This window comes from Ammodytes marinus, assembly GCF_949987685.1.
Source record: "Ammodytes marinus genome assembly, chromosome: 9".
Taxonomy (NCBI): domain Eukaryota; kingdom Metazoa; phylum Chordata; class Actinopteri; order Uranoscopiformes; family Ammodytidae; genus Ammodytes; species Ammodytes marinus.
Window position 1 is genome coordinate 24,038,104 of NC_137213.1, and position 13,621 is coordinate 24,051,724.

The following is a 13,621-nucleotide window of genomic DNA, read 5'->3' on the forward strand; positions in this document are numbered from 1 at the left end:
TTTAGCCGGCAAAATATTATTTTTTAGATGAAAACACTCGAACATATTCAAAGAATTAATAATACAAATTATCAATTTAAAAAATATTCATAGAAAACAGTGTAGGCAGCACAACTATTATGCCATCTTGAATATAACTTAATACCTCCCCCGCCACAGACAGCCAAACCAATCGATATCAGATCCTGTCTCGTTCAGCTTGGGGAGATCAAGAGACAGGCGTTTAATCGATTGCCTATAGCATGGCAGCTAGAAAACGACCTCTACTTTAACCAGGTAACGTCAACTTTGTGAATATAGCTCTAGTTGATTGTGTTCGCAATGGCCTTAGCAAAAAAATTAAAAAAGGCAAACGTCTATGTTAAGGAACATGTGTGGTTTAGGTTGTTACAGTAGGATAGCTCTGTATTGCGTCAGGTTGAGCGAGTATGGTTATTGAGGCTGGATGCTAGCTGTTCATAGCACCAACGTTAGCCTGGATGATTATATCATATACAACTCCAGACTGCATGTGCTATGGGGACTGTTTCATTCCTTTAAAGCTGTTTTATTTTTTTATTTTTTTACAGATTGAAAATGATTGGATTCGCACCTGGAAGACGCATCATTTCTGGGGTAAGACTAAAGTAACTTTGATAAATTAATTTACTATATACAGCATTGCATAACAACAAGAATGATGATGCATGCATATGCACTTATATGATTCAATGTTCTCAGGTTCCAATATGGAGATGTCTTCGGCAGACAACCAGAGTACCAATCTATACAACAGAGACTCAGCTGCCGTTTCACCCTGGAGCCTCCTCAGTGTTAACGGCCTCATCCAGACTAACTTCCACCAACAGTTTGCTGAACATCAGGCCCGTGAGCTGGCCTGTTTCACGTCTCTGCCACAGCGATTCAGGATGCACCTCAGAGAAAGGCGGCGACAGCAAAGAGGGTTTCAGTTTGAGGGCCCTCGTCCAGTCTCCCAAACCCGCTCTGTACCTCGGTTTCGCTGGGCTCCTCCCGTTCCTGTCCGCCCCTGTCTTGATGGCTGCCACACATTCATTCTACCCTGAGGTGGCCTATGCTCAGGTGGTATATGGAGCCACTATAGTCTCGTTCCTCGGAGGTGCCCGCTGGGGGTTTGCACTGCCTGCGGGGAGTCCTGCTCAGCCCGACTGGATGAACTTGGGAAACAGCGTGGTGCCCTCACTTGTGGCCTGGCTGGCGCTCCTCTGCAGGGACAATATTGCAGAGGGAGCCCTGGTGGTTGTTATGGGACTTGGTCTTTCTCTGCACTACGACCTGACCCTGCTGCCCGGCTACCCCTCCTGGTTCAAAGCCATGCGAACCATCCTCACTCTGGTCGCCACTTTCTCCCTGGTGGCTACCCTGACACTTAAGAAATACTGCTCTGAGAAGAAACTCAAAGAGATTCTGAACTGATTCAAACCGAGGACAGTTTGTAATTTGAGCCAAATAGACCTAATAAAATTGTAAAATGAAGTGCAGATCTTCAGACCGTCTGGTTTTTCATGTTGTACACTGCCTTGTTAGTTTTTATATCTTATCAATTGTATAATTTAGAAAAATGTCTCCAAGTCTCTCTTTAATTACTATACTGAGGGTGACGTAAATATAGCACCAGTCCTGGAAATAATCATGCATTTTCGCACATTCCAAGATTGACATTCAGTGATAATCTATGAGCGCTGAGTTTAAGCAGCGGAGCTACAACCTCAATGTTGTACAGTAGCATACTTGAGCCAAACTGATGAAAACAGGACCTAATAAAAAGGGCACTGGAGATTTCATGTCAGATTAACTGCATTCTGGTATTGAGCTCACTGTGGGCCACAAATCCAGAAGGGGAATGTCAAATGAAATCTTACAGAGCGAGTGTAGCTTCTGTAGTTTGCACAGGGCATAAATCCTCTCTCAGGATGTGTTTGTCATGTCATGTTTGTCAGGTGGAGTCAGCGATTCTGGAGAACGCTTGTCGAAATCAGTGATTATCTCCTCATGATGCATTACCTGACCGTACTGTGTGCGCGCTTAAAACAATTCCAGTGTTAATACAGAGACTAGGAATGTCGATATTTTTTTTCATAAGGGGAGATATTCATGAATTTTGAAAAATTGATTTTGAAGACACGCATTCTCCGGAATAGCTGACTCCGCCTTTAATATAAAATCTCAGTTGGATTTTTACGGCAGAGTCCTTTATATTGCAGGAATTCACATAGTAGATCAGCTGTACAGGTGCAGTTTTTGAGCAAAGACCACAACATACCTAAAACACCTCCATGACAAGCCTCAGTACATTACATACTGTACCACTTACAGAGTAATGAGGACATTGTATGTATTGCCGTTTGCACAGGACTGCTAAAGGAACAAGTGAGACATGTAGGTTCATTTTTAACCCACGCACATAGCTCATGAGGTTTATTTATTCTGATAAGCAATCAAAAAATAGGTTATTACTGTTGTTTGAAAAGGGATAACAGTGCATGACAAGGAACACTGTCAGCTCACAAATGGAATGAGCTTCAACATCCAAAGTGGAAATATGGAGGACTTACCATAAAGAAGGCAAACACCTTTCTAAACAAGTGCATTGTCATAAAATAGTTAGGCTGTGTGTTCTCTATACATTGAAATGTAAATCTTAGTTATTTCAGGTGACACTCACCAATTAAATGATAGAGCGTTCTTTACTGCTCGGATTTAAGTTTGAATTGTGTCTAAGAGGCACTATTATTATAATTAAAATAATCCAGTGACAAGTATTGAGTTGGTAACTGCACACATACGACAACAGTGGTGTGCTGTTCAAGTTTCTATTTGTTTACAGACATCACTTGGAACAATGTAACCGTGGTTCCATTATTAAATACGTTAAAGTGGATTTCATAAATCTCCGAAGTTGCAATGCACTCGCCTCAAACAAAGAAAAAAAAACAGTGCTTTCACATCTTATCCAAAAAGTGTCTAAGATCCCCACAGGACTTGGGAAGAAGAAACTCTGGTCCATCCAAAACAGAACTTCTTATCACAAGTATCGTTTGGTCTTTAAATTCACAAAAGAGCAAAACAAGAAATGTGTTGCCAGTCTGAAAGTCTGGTAAAAGGATTTAGTCAATTAAAAATGGAGACAAAAATGAATCGTCTAACATCATGTGTAAGCAGAAGCTGCTAGATCTGGTTTCAAATGCTGTCTGATAAAATGCAATACATGTCAAATGTGGAAGACCAATTAAAAAAGAAAAAACATGTCTAACCCATGTATAAATAACATATGATCAAGTGAAAACCTTCTTGAGACCGAAACACATATCTGTGTTTCCTAAGGTGCGGTTTTTCTCCAGTTTTATGCAGTTTTGGGTTGGTCCCGGTGCCGATACGGACCTTCACAGTTAGTTTTTGCTTGTCCCTGGCTGTCAGAGCACAGCTAGCCCGCCGTCACAGCGGCTGGTGATCATGTTGCCAACTTCAGTCCAGGTATCCAGGTGAGGGTCATAGATCTCCACAGAGTCCACTGTCACCGGGGCAGAGAAGTCCCTGCTGGCTGACCTGCCCCCGACGGCGTACAGTAGCCCGTTCACGGCAGACACCGAAACGCCAGCGCGAGCCGTCGACATTGAGGCCACCTCCATCCATTTCTCCTGGAGAGAGACAAGTGCAGAGGTGAGTGGAGTGTTACGGAAAACTGACTGAAAATGTAACTGTTACTGAAGGGCCTTTAGTGACCCTTTGAAGAACCCTGTAAACCTAACTCCACTAAACCCTTCTAACTATGTCATTTGGGGAGTTAGTTGCATGACAGTAAGCATTTGCAAAGAATTAGTCATATTAAAAGATATTGTCATTTAATTTTGATAAACTCTACAGAAGTTCGCTTTAGCGAAAGCGGGTTATGCTTCTTATTACACAGTAAGTATTTTGAACCAATTGCCATAAATGGATACCATTTGATACAGCCACGCCCACACAGGCCTGTCAACCAAAAAAAGCTGAGTTTTATTATTATAATTTATATTATTATTTAATTTCAATCAGATTTTTGTAAGGTTTATTGAGACACCCAACTTTGACATCAAATATTGATTTTTACTATTTAAGACCATGTTTCCAGAAGCTTTAAAGTAACATCCCACCTCCCCCCATTCACCTCCTCTGGACAGTACTTCTCCACTGTCTCTAGGGCTCCCAGTGCCTCATTCCAGCCGCCCACTGCGTAAATGCAGTTGTTGAGGCAGGCGACGCCCACGTAGGCTCGACGTGTCACCATGACGGGCAGCGCGCTCCATCTGCGAGAGATGGGGTCGTACACCTCGGCTGAACGTAGCTCCATTCCCTCGTCACTGATTCCTCCTATCACGTATATAAAACCTGGAAAGAGTGATCAGAAGCTGCTTCACTGAGTGTTGATGTCATCAGGGGAGAAATAAACTAGGAGAACCCAAGCAAAAACCGGGGCTCTTTATCACTTATAACTGTGTGGGAAACACACCTTGTAGCTCACAGCAGCCAAAGTAGTAACGAGGAACTGCCATGCTGCCGATGACCTCCCACTTGTTCTCCTCTGGGTCATATCGCTCCATGGTCTTCCCAATCTCAGAACCAATCCAACCACCTGCAGAAGCACAGTCCGTTATGGGGTTGGGGGTTTTGTCAAAAGTTTCCCGAGGGCTGGCAATGAATTGTTTATTTAATTGCACTTTGAGAGTTATAACTTTTTTGTGTTTCAATCAGTGATTACAATATCTTTATCAGTGCTTTCTATTATCATTTATATTGTGATTTAAATTATATTAGCTCATGTTTTTAAACTGTGGTTTTAGGGTTACTTAGCAATCTAAATTGCTATCCCTAACCTCATGGAAAAACAGGTAGAGCCGGGCACTGACACAACACTGTTAAAATCATTTTTCTTTTGGATAAATGTCCAACAGTTTGCATGATTTCCATCCAATTAAACCATAATGAAAGTCAGGTGTATGTCACTGCCAGTGTCATACACTGGACCTTTCATTATGCTTTTAAAAAACTCCTCATTAACAACTTTAGCTGTAAAAAATGAAAGATGTCAGCATTCCTCAAGCAGCAATTTAGTATTGGAATTTAGTATTAGTGTGTGCCGTTTGTATTTTGGAACAAGGGATTAGTATAACTTTGGCATTTACCTAGTGCATACAGAGCTCCGTGACAGGGGCAGACACCAACTCCACAGCGAGGGAAGTTGAGAGACGCCACAGCGGCCCATTGCTTGGTCACGGGGTCGTATCTCTCTGTGCAGTCGAAAATCATCGAGTCTTTTTCCCCTAGTGGGATAAAGAGAAAGGCCTTGTCAGACTGAGGATTATGGAGCTTATTCTTATTTTTTTGCCTTGAACACAAACACAAGACAGGCTTAAGCTCTCTCACCTCCCACCACATAGATCATACCCTCCAGAACTGCCACCCCCAGCCCGCTGCGGGCCTGGTGCAGGGACGACACGGTGGTCCAGTACTGGTTAAATGTGTCGAAGCGCTCCACACAGCTCAGTGCCCGGCTGTCGCTCCAGCGCCCGCCCTGCAGCCGAGTGTAGCCTCCTGCCAAGAGGACAACAATAAAAATGTCCAACATTAATCAACATATCTGACATTTCTTATTTGGGAAATATCCGGTATGGTCTTAAATTAAAGCTATAGTGCGTAACTTCTGTCGCCCCCATGATAAATTCTTAGTAATTACAACAAAACTGTGCCTTCAGTGATCGCGCATTGATTTTTATTATTTTTTGCTGTATGTCCAGGTTTTTTTCTTAGCAGTGGAATCAACGACATTGAAATGAATGAAACAGTTCATAGTCACTTCTTGGGATTTTCAGCCATTGTGCCAGAGAGTGCTTTGTGGAACTGATAGGCTTAAACAACTTTGTGTCAACTCGTCTGGAAATAGTATGAATGTAACATACATCCTACAAAGTTACGCACTATAGCTTTTAACTCTCCAAAATCCTGAAGAATACGCAAAAGAAAGTAATCTGAAACAGAACCTATGGCATAGAGGTATTTCCTTGCTTTCCTTCTGGGTCTCATCTTGGCTGGTTGGAGCTGACTGTACATCTTGTTTTCTTTGGGAGACTTTGTGACTTCGGTGTATTCCCTCAGCAGAGTCTGCAGCGCAACCCGCAGGCTAAAGTCTGTGACACCTTCAATGAATGAAAACAAATGGCAAGGTGTTCTATGTGTTCTTAACAATGTGTAAGATGTATGTGTATATACATCCTTAAGTATGTAAAAAAAAATAATAATATATATATATATATATATAGTGGTTGTGGAAGATTTGACATATTCCTCACCCTCTATGTACTTGAACAGTCTCTGTGGGGAAAGCAGAGGGAAGCGGACTGGTTCAAGCACCTCCACCACATGTTTTTTCCTCTTTGCCACATCTTGGAGGACCCAGTCCATGGCTGCAGTAAAGACCTGGTACTCATCTTCAATTCTCAGCTCTTCGCTTCTCAGCAGCCTCACCAGCTGATCCTTCGACAGGCCTCTGAACTCATCAGTGACGCACACCTGAAGGGGGGGAGGGAGGGGCAGTTCATAAAAGGCAATCTGTAACAACAAACCTGAAAATGACAGTGGGAGTTCAACTGCTTTAGGCAAGGCAAGGCAAGTTTATTTATATAGCACAATTCAGACACAAGGCCATTCAAAGTGCTTTACAGGGGCACGATTAAAATACACAATACACATTAGAAAAGCGAATTAATAAAACATGTAAAAGCGAATGAATAGAAATAGAACATTTAAATAAAATAAAAAATGACAGGTTAAAATGGAAAGAGAAAAGTCTTCAGACTTGATTTGAAAGAGCTTAGAGTTGCAGCAGACCTCAAGTTCTCTGGGAGTTTTTTTAAGCCAAATCAGAATGATAAATAATGGTATTATAAGGCTAGTATTGACATAGAGAAAAGTGTTGTGTTGTTTCATACTTCCAGAAAGTGAACATGGATGTAGTTCTCAGTAAACTCCAGCATTTCCATGCAGGCAATTTGCTCAAGGAACTGGAAGATGCCCACGCAGTTGGCCGGGTCAATGTGGCCCTTGAGAAACTCTCCACAGATAGACACCACCTCGTTCAGCTGCAGCATGTCCGCCGCCACCATCAGCTCCTGAACATTCTCCACTGTCACGCTGATCACGCCTGACGGGAAAGGGGTACATTATTCCATTTTAAAAAACTGCACAAAATTAGGACTGCAGAAAATGTCTAAAATGTATCATAATCGTAAATATGTATCGCAAAGACTGCTTGAACCGCAATAACTGGAAGCATATTCCATGTGCCATGGATTCATGCTCTGCATATTAGGGCATGATTTCATATATATATATGTTTGGCCAATCAGATTAAGCCCCATGTAGACATGGGGTCTATGTTGACAGTGAACTCAAAGCAGAAAGAAAGGAACACTGACTGTATATTTAAGTATTTGTTTAATCGCAAGTGATATCATCATCACAACATTAAACAACAATAGTGCATGTTTTCTGGGGCAGCTGTGGCTAAGCAGGTAGGGCAGTCTTCGCAGGGTAGGTGGTTCGATCCCCCGCCTCCTGCTACATGTCAAAGTGTCCCTGGACAATGTACCCCAAATTGCTCACGACAGCTGCTGCCATTGGTGTGTAAATGTGTGTGTAAAGGATTATAAAAGGCAAACAATGTAGTTAGATCAAAACCTCAGGATTACTGATGTACAACATCCTCTGCCATCAGTGTGTGAATGTGTGTGCAAATGGGTGAAAGCGACAGCAGTGTGAAGCGCGTAGAGTGGTCAAGCCAGACTAGTAAAACAATATAAAAGTACAGTCCATTTAATATTGTGCAGCCCTATGCAAAACCATATGGATTATCTGGAAGATGATGGTAAAACCAGGATGGATTGCGGACCGGACCTGTGTATATGAACTCCAGCAGAACCTCAAAGACTTCAGTTTCCACTCCGAGGATCTGCACCTCCTCCTTGTCTGCCTCCCTCATGCCCCCTGAGAACAGAGCGGAGAAGTACGGGCTGCTGGCGGCCAGCACCAGCCGGTGGACCCTGAAGACCCGCGTGCCGACCTTCAGCCCCACGTCACAGAAGTCAGTGCGGAGCCGCATCTTGTTCATCTGGGCCAGGATGAGTCTGGCATAGCGGTCCGAGGCCAGCACCGTCTGATCGGACGCCTGGGTTGCCATGGCGGCAGCAGCAGCATCATCATCACCACCAACACCACAACCGCCACCGCGACAAGTGGACGCTGACACAAAGGTGGAGGACATGACAACGGCGGCAGGGCTGTGCTAACATGGAGGCCAGTATTCCCAAAGCCCTCCTCTCTAGTGGGTCTCAGCATAACACAGGCCTGAAAAGACACGAGCGGAAGGCATTTTCATCAAAACACACTTCACAGTTGAGTTGTGTACCAACACACAGCAGGGACAATGTCGGCAATACAATGAGCGTTAACAGTAAACACGGCCTTTTGAGACCGTCTCGTAGTACAGCCCACTGGTAGAGTCATAAGTAAGTCGCTGTCAGTTACTTTGTTGATAACCTATATAAAATAAACACCTGCCGCCGCCGTTAGCAAGGCATGCTAGCCAACAGACAGCTCGACAGGGTGGCCTCAAACATCTTATTCATTAGATAAAATCAAGGACAACGTTTAATCTCGACCAGCCACTTCCAGAGAGTGTCAACTCATGGAGAATTGCGGTTTGTATAGAAAAGAAATCAAACGTCAGCTTGTTTTTGGTCGCGTCTTACCCATAAGTTTACTGATGAGGATGTAAGCAACTTCCGCCGCCCTGCAGACTGTCAATCCCTTTCTCTGGATCGACTACACTGGCCTAGGTGTTGGACGTTTGCCCTCCCAGTCATGACTAAACAATCCCCGAGGATGTCGCATTTTATGACAGTTTTTTTGGGGGGAAATATAACTTTAAATTAAACAAAGATATTGCTTATCTTATTTTGTGTTACTCATGTTTGCATTCATTTTCTTATTTTAAGGTCAGTGTATACAGTGTACCCAGGTTTTGCTATAGGACGCCAGGTGGCGGTGTTGCCTTTGAACGAGCAGCTCGTCCAAAAGAAATGGAAGTCCTGGACAACAAACCACAGAAACCTACCATGTAAATTATCATAGTATTCTTAGCATGTCAGCCCCCAGCTGAATGGTAATTTTAGATGGATCATTCCTCCACTGTGTTGACTGCAACCTTGCTCCTCCACTAGCCTACTCTTAGAGAGTGGCAATGGGTAGCCCAGTTTGTTTTTAATCAGTAGCTTGGAAACCTGTTATTACAAAGGCCTACAGAGGTCGAGCACGGCCTCAGGCCCATTATACCTGTCTGTTCAACGGAGTTAAGGTGAAAAAGGCCTGTGATGGTTACAAGAAAAGGTCCTGCAACCATCACTTGACTTGTATTTCCTGCTATTTGATAGGTGTCACCCTGAATTAAACAACCATCGGTGTAGAGAATATGTGGTGGCACTATCATTTGGGCTAATTAAAGCTTGCAAGGTAGACACATGCCAACCTCTTTTCAGCCATCCTTTAAGTAGCCTACTAGGCCTACTACTTTGTTGGGTTTGTCCTGTTTCCCTAATGGGCATCATCCACCAGACGTTCATCGCAGCTAAACAATTAACTTATTGGATACTGCTTAATTGGACTCTTAGTAAGCCAATATAAGGCTAAGCTTGTGCACCCTCAGACTGAATGAGTGTTTCAAAAAGAAAAGAAAACCCCATGCCATTTAATCAAACCAAAAATCTCAGGACAAAACGTAATAAAAACAAAAGTAGATTTCAAAGTCACTTTCCTTCCTTGAGTGAATTTGCAAATATGAAAAACATATTTGGTCAGCCAAAAAATCAGAAACAGGTATTTAATCATTATGTAGACCTATAAAAAAAGACATAGCCTATCATGGCATATTCAGCTCTCCCCTTTGTTCAAACCTGTAATGTGGTAGGCCTATGTTTTTTTTAAATTAACATCCCATAAAATGCTGATAAAACAGTCTAAACTTAAATATAAGTTTATCAGATAAAACAGTCTAAATTTAAATAGACTTAAATATAAAATGTATACACACACACACACACACACACACACACACAAAGGCATAATCACACTGTAACAGAAGCATGTTCGTCTGAAGAAGTCTGTGTCAATATATATATGGGCCATTCTACAGAATTGGTGCAAAGTCGCAGTTGGAAACATCTTAAAATAAATGTGTCTTTTCCCCCTAACTTTTCAGGTATGTTAGTTGTATAATATCCAAGGTACACATTTCTAGTAGTTGTACAATTAATTCTCATTTTGTATTTTCAGACAGTTTTGGAACATTTTTCCTCTTCCAAAATGTGTCACTACCGAAACACAATGAAATATCACATAAAATTAAGAGTTTTATTGATTTGTTTATTTTTTTTTACATCCACCTTGTAAATATATTTTTCTTAAATAATATTTTTCAAAATTCATAGGTAAATTAAAAAGTATATAATTTTAACAAAGCGTTTAAGCGTGATTTATCAGAATCGATGGATTTTGAATCCAAATTTACTTTGTAAAGGGCACAAAGTTTATCATAATGATTACAAACTTAAGGATTCATTAGTTTTAATACACACTGAACCAAACACCATCACAATATCTAAGTTGATAATTCAATATACTTTATTTTTGACAAAACATTCATGTTTCGGTAGTGACGGCACAGTTGACAAAACATTCATGTTTCGGTAGTGACGGCACAGTTTCGGTAGTGACATGACCTTTACCATGACCAGCTATACCAAAACGTCATCACATGTTTCGGTAGTGACTGTTTCGGTAGTGACAATTTTAGCCTAACTTTGAACCTAGCTTAAAGATGATAATCAGCACATGGTTAGCTAGCACTTTTCTGAACTATTGCACACACATAAAAACTATTTTTTCTGCAATAAAACCAAAAAAAGTTTGTTTAAGTGCAGAAAATAGGTGTTCGGTAGTGACGTCTTTTAAAGTTACACACTGATTTTCAGACTTTTGAACAACTTTTCTTCAAAATGATGAGACCTAGCTACTCACCATGCACCCACAGCATGAGGGGGACAGAGGAATGCTTACTGATAAAAAAATTTGAGGTGTGGCTTAAATCAGTCTCAGTATATGGACTAAAACCTACAACGTTTTGGTAGTGACAAAAAAATGAGGGACAACATTTTTTACATGCATTTTCATGATTTACAAAAAAAATATAAAATCAATGTACTTTTTTACATTTCACTTTCAAAAAAATCAAAAAGATCTTTCTAAAAACACCAAAAGAAAAATTTATAAAAATCATTTCAGTATCATTTTCATGAATTGAAATTTAGGAGTTGGGGTTGGGGACAGCCACCTCCCAATGTTAAGTACCCTATAAATGAGGATTTTAAATATATTTAGAATACTTATTTTTTAAATATTATTTTGGGTTTCAATAGATAATTGCAGGATCTTAGTAAACATTTAAAATTTGCATACTTAAATGCTTTTTAAATTATTTTTTTTGTTTGGGGACAGCGTTTTGCACCAATTTTGTAGAATGGCCCATATATATATATTTAAATTTTATCGTTATCTGATAAACTTGTTTTAAGTTTAGACTGTTTTATCAGCATTTAATGGGATGTTAATTAAAAAAACAATAGAACGGCCAAATAAATAAATATATTTATTTAATGTTCTCTTCATAATTAAATAAGATAGTTTTTGAGCTATGTGCTATGTGTTGATCATATTTTGTGTTTTTAGCGGTTGTGGGGTGATCAGTGCTGCTTTGCCATTCAAGAGGCTCATCGTAGCCCATTGAGGTGTGACAATAGCCTCCTTTCAGTCAATGGATGATGCAAGCGGGTGAGGGACACACATGTTCTCAACAAGTCCAACAAGTCCAAGTTGGTTGCTCATAGTTACTAATTACTAGAGGCAGAAAACAGGCCTCTGACAAATCCTTTAAACTAACCTTCGTGAGCATGCATTGTCCCTAGTGTTTAGCTTTTATGTGTTTCATTAAAATTATTCAAGTGTTTGCTTTTTCTTTGACTTGTGCTCTTTATGCTGCTGCCTGGGCAGGTGTCTCTTGTAAAACTGGTTTTATTGAGTAGGTGAGGTGCTAAAATGAATCTAAATGCATTGACACAGACGTCTTCAGACGAACACACTTCTGTTACAGTGTGATTATGCCTTTGTGTGTGTGTGTGTGTGTGTGTGTGTGTGTGTGTGTGTGTGTGTGTGTGTGTGTGTGTGTGTGTGTGTTTGGCATGGCTATAAAGTCCTATCCTTCTGAAGAGAACGATTATTTTTCACTGATCGTCACGTCTCTCCATTGTGGTGATGGAAAGCAGAGTGTTCACCTCACTCCCAGAATCTCCCATGTAGTGGTAAGAAAAAGTAAACAGTGTGAGGGTCAACCTATGGAAAGTGGTCACTATAATTACCATTCTGTTTTAAGTGCAGGGTATGTCTGCATTTTTCATCAGGGCTCCGTCTTCTGGCTCGACATTGCCTTGAGGAAAGAAAAACATCAGGAGATCAAACTGACAGCTTTAGGGTTCTTACTGGAGGTGGTAGAGTTCAGAGTTCTCTGATTAGCTTTAAATCATACCAGATAACACAAAACAAAACATGTAATTGCAACACTGTGGTATGAGTTTCCTTATAATTTCCACAATATTGCCCGCCAGGCATAAAAGGATGAGGGTATTGTGTTTTGTGTTAATAATACAAGTTCCTTCTTATCACAAATACATTGTACTGGAGTTGCACATGTTATCTCAACTGTATGTTTGTTCTGCTATTGCCAGACAAGGCTCCCGTCCTCACCTGACAGGACTTGTGAACTGCATAACCCTTCCTTATCATGGATGAGGTCCCCGCCTACACTGTACAGACAGTGTTATGCTTTCAGAGGAGGCTGGATACTGATTTGAACTCTGAAAATATTCTGCACCTGCACCAGAGCCTACGTCCCTCAATCCTGCGCCACATTGGTTTGCTGGCCGTCTGCCTGCTGGGTCCTTTTTAATCTATCTGAGAGCGGAACTTCCGCAATGAGATTGTCCTGAGAGCTTGAGGGACACTGACGTCTTTCAATTATTATAGCTGAAATCATTAGTGAGGAGTTTTTTTCCCCTTGAGAGAAGGAAGCACAATTAAATGCATACGCCCCTATGTCACTGGTTGAATTGGGAGAAAACTGTTGGGAATGTATTTAAAAGGAAACCTATTATTTCAAGCACCTGTCTCAAGAAGGTGGAATAATCTTCCATTCCTGCCGAAAATGGTAATTGCATCTAATACAGATGAGGATTCGCATTTCTCCTGAATTGTTTGTCAGCAATCAGTAGTAGCCCATGTTATCCCCTTGAGCTGGCTCAGTGACACCTATCATCTCAGTATGATCTTGCTCCCTTCACTGTTAGCCTACATGAGGCCATGGAGATATTGAATGAAGGCTTGGAAGCATCCAGTGAACTAATGTAAAGTGACCCCACACCACTACAAGCACATCTAAATATTAATGTTTGATTCAAGCAATGTCACT

General features: G+C 41.2%; 2 protein-coding genes across 2 annotated transcripts; one reads left to right on the plus strand and one right to left on the minus strand.

Annotated features, from left to right (window-relative positions):
- The first annotated feature begins 202 nt into the window (after positions 1–202).
- LOC307255931 (transmembrane protein 69-like) lies at positions 203–1,741 on the plus strand. The gene is made up of 3 exons (XM_080034762.1): positions 203–276; positions 570–615; positions 721–1,741. Exons 2-3 carry the CDS (start codon positions 577–579, stop codon positions 1,432–1,434), a joined length of 753 nt encoding a protein of 250 aa, XP_079890888.1. The 5' UTR covers positions 203–276; positions 570–576; the 3' UTR covers positions 1,435–1,741.
- Positions 1,742–2,439: 698 nt separating this feature from the next.
- ipp (intracisternal A particle-promoted polypeptide) lies at positions 2,440–8,852 on the minus strand. The gene is made up of 10 exons (XM_080034800.1): positions 8,799–8,852; positions 7,945–8,394; positions 6,981–7,192; positions 6,342–6,561; positions 6,033–6,188; positions 5,419–5,586; positions 5,178–5,315; positions 4,505–4,627; positions 4,163–4,383; positions 2,440–3,656 (listed from the first exon to the last, which is right to left on the minus strand). The coding sequence occupies exons 2-10, from the start codon at positions 8,309–8,311 to the stop codon at positions 3,432–3,434; spliced, it is 1,830 nt and encodes a 609-aa protein (XP_079890926.1). The 5' UTR covers positions 8,312–8,394; positions 8,799–8,852; the 3' UTR covers positions 2,440–3,431.
- Between the last annotated feature and the right edge of the window lie 4,769 nt (positions 8,853–13,621).

Coding starts and splice junctions, on each gene's coding strand:
- LOC307255931 (XM_080034762.1), top strand. CDS start 577: ATGATTGGATTCGCACCTGGAAGACGCATCATTTCTGGG. Junction 616..720: donor GAAGACGCATCATTTCTGGG/GTAAGACTAAAG, acceptor CAATGTTCTCAG/GTTCCAATATGGAGATGTCT.
- ipp (XM_080034800.1), bottom strand. CDS start 8,311: ATGTCCTCCACCTTTGTGTCAGCGTCCACTTGTCGCGGTGGCGGTTGT. Junction 5,587..6,032: donor GAAATACCTCTATGCCATAG/GTTCTGTTTCAG, acceptor TCCTCTTGGCAG/GAGGCTACACTCGGCTGCAG. Junction 4,384..4,504: donor TGGCTGCTGTGAGCTACAAG/GTGTGTTTCCCA, acceptor CACTCTTTCCAG/GTTTTATATACGTGATAGGA.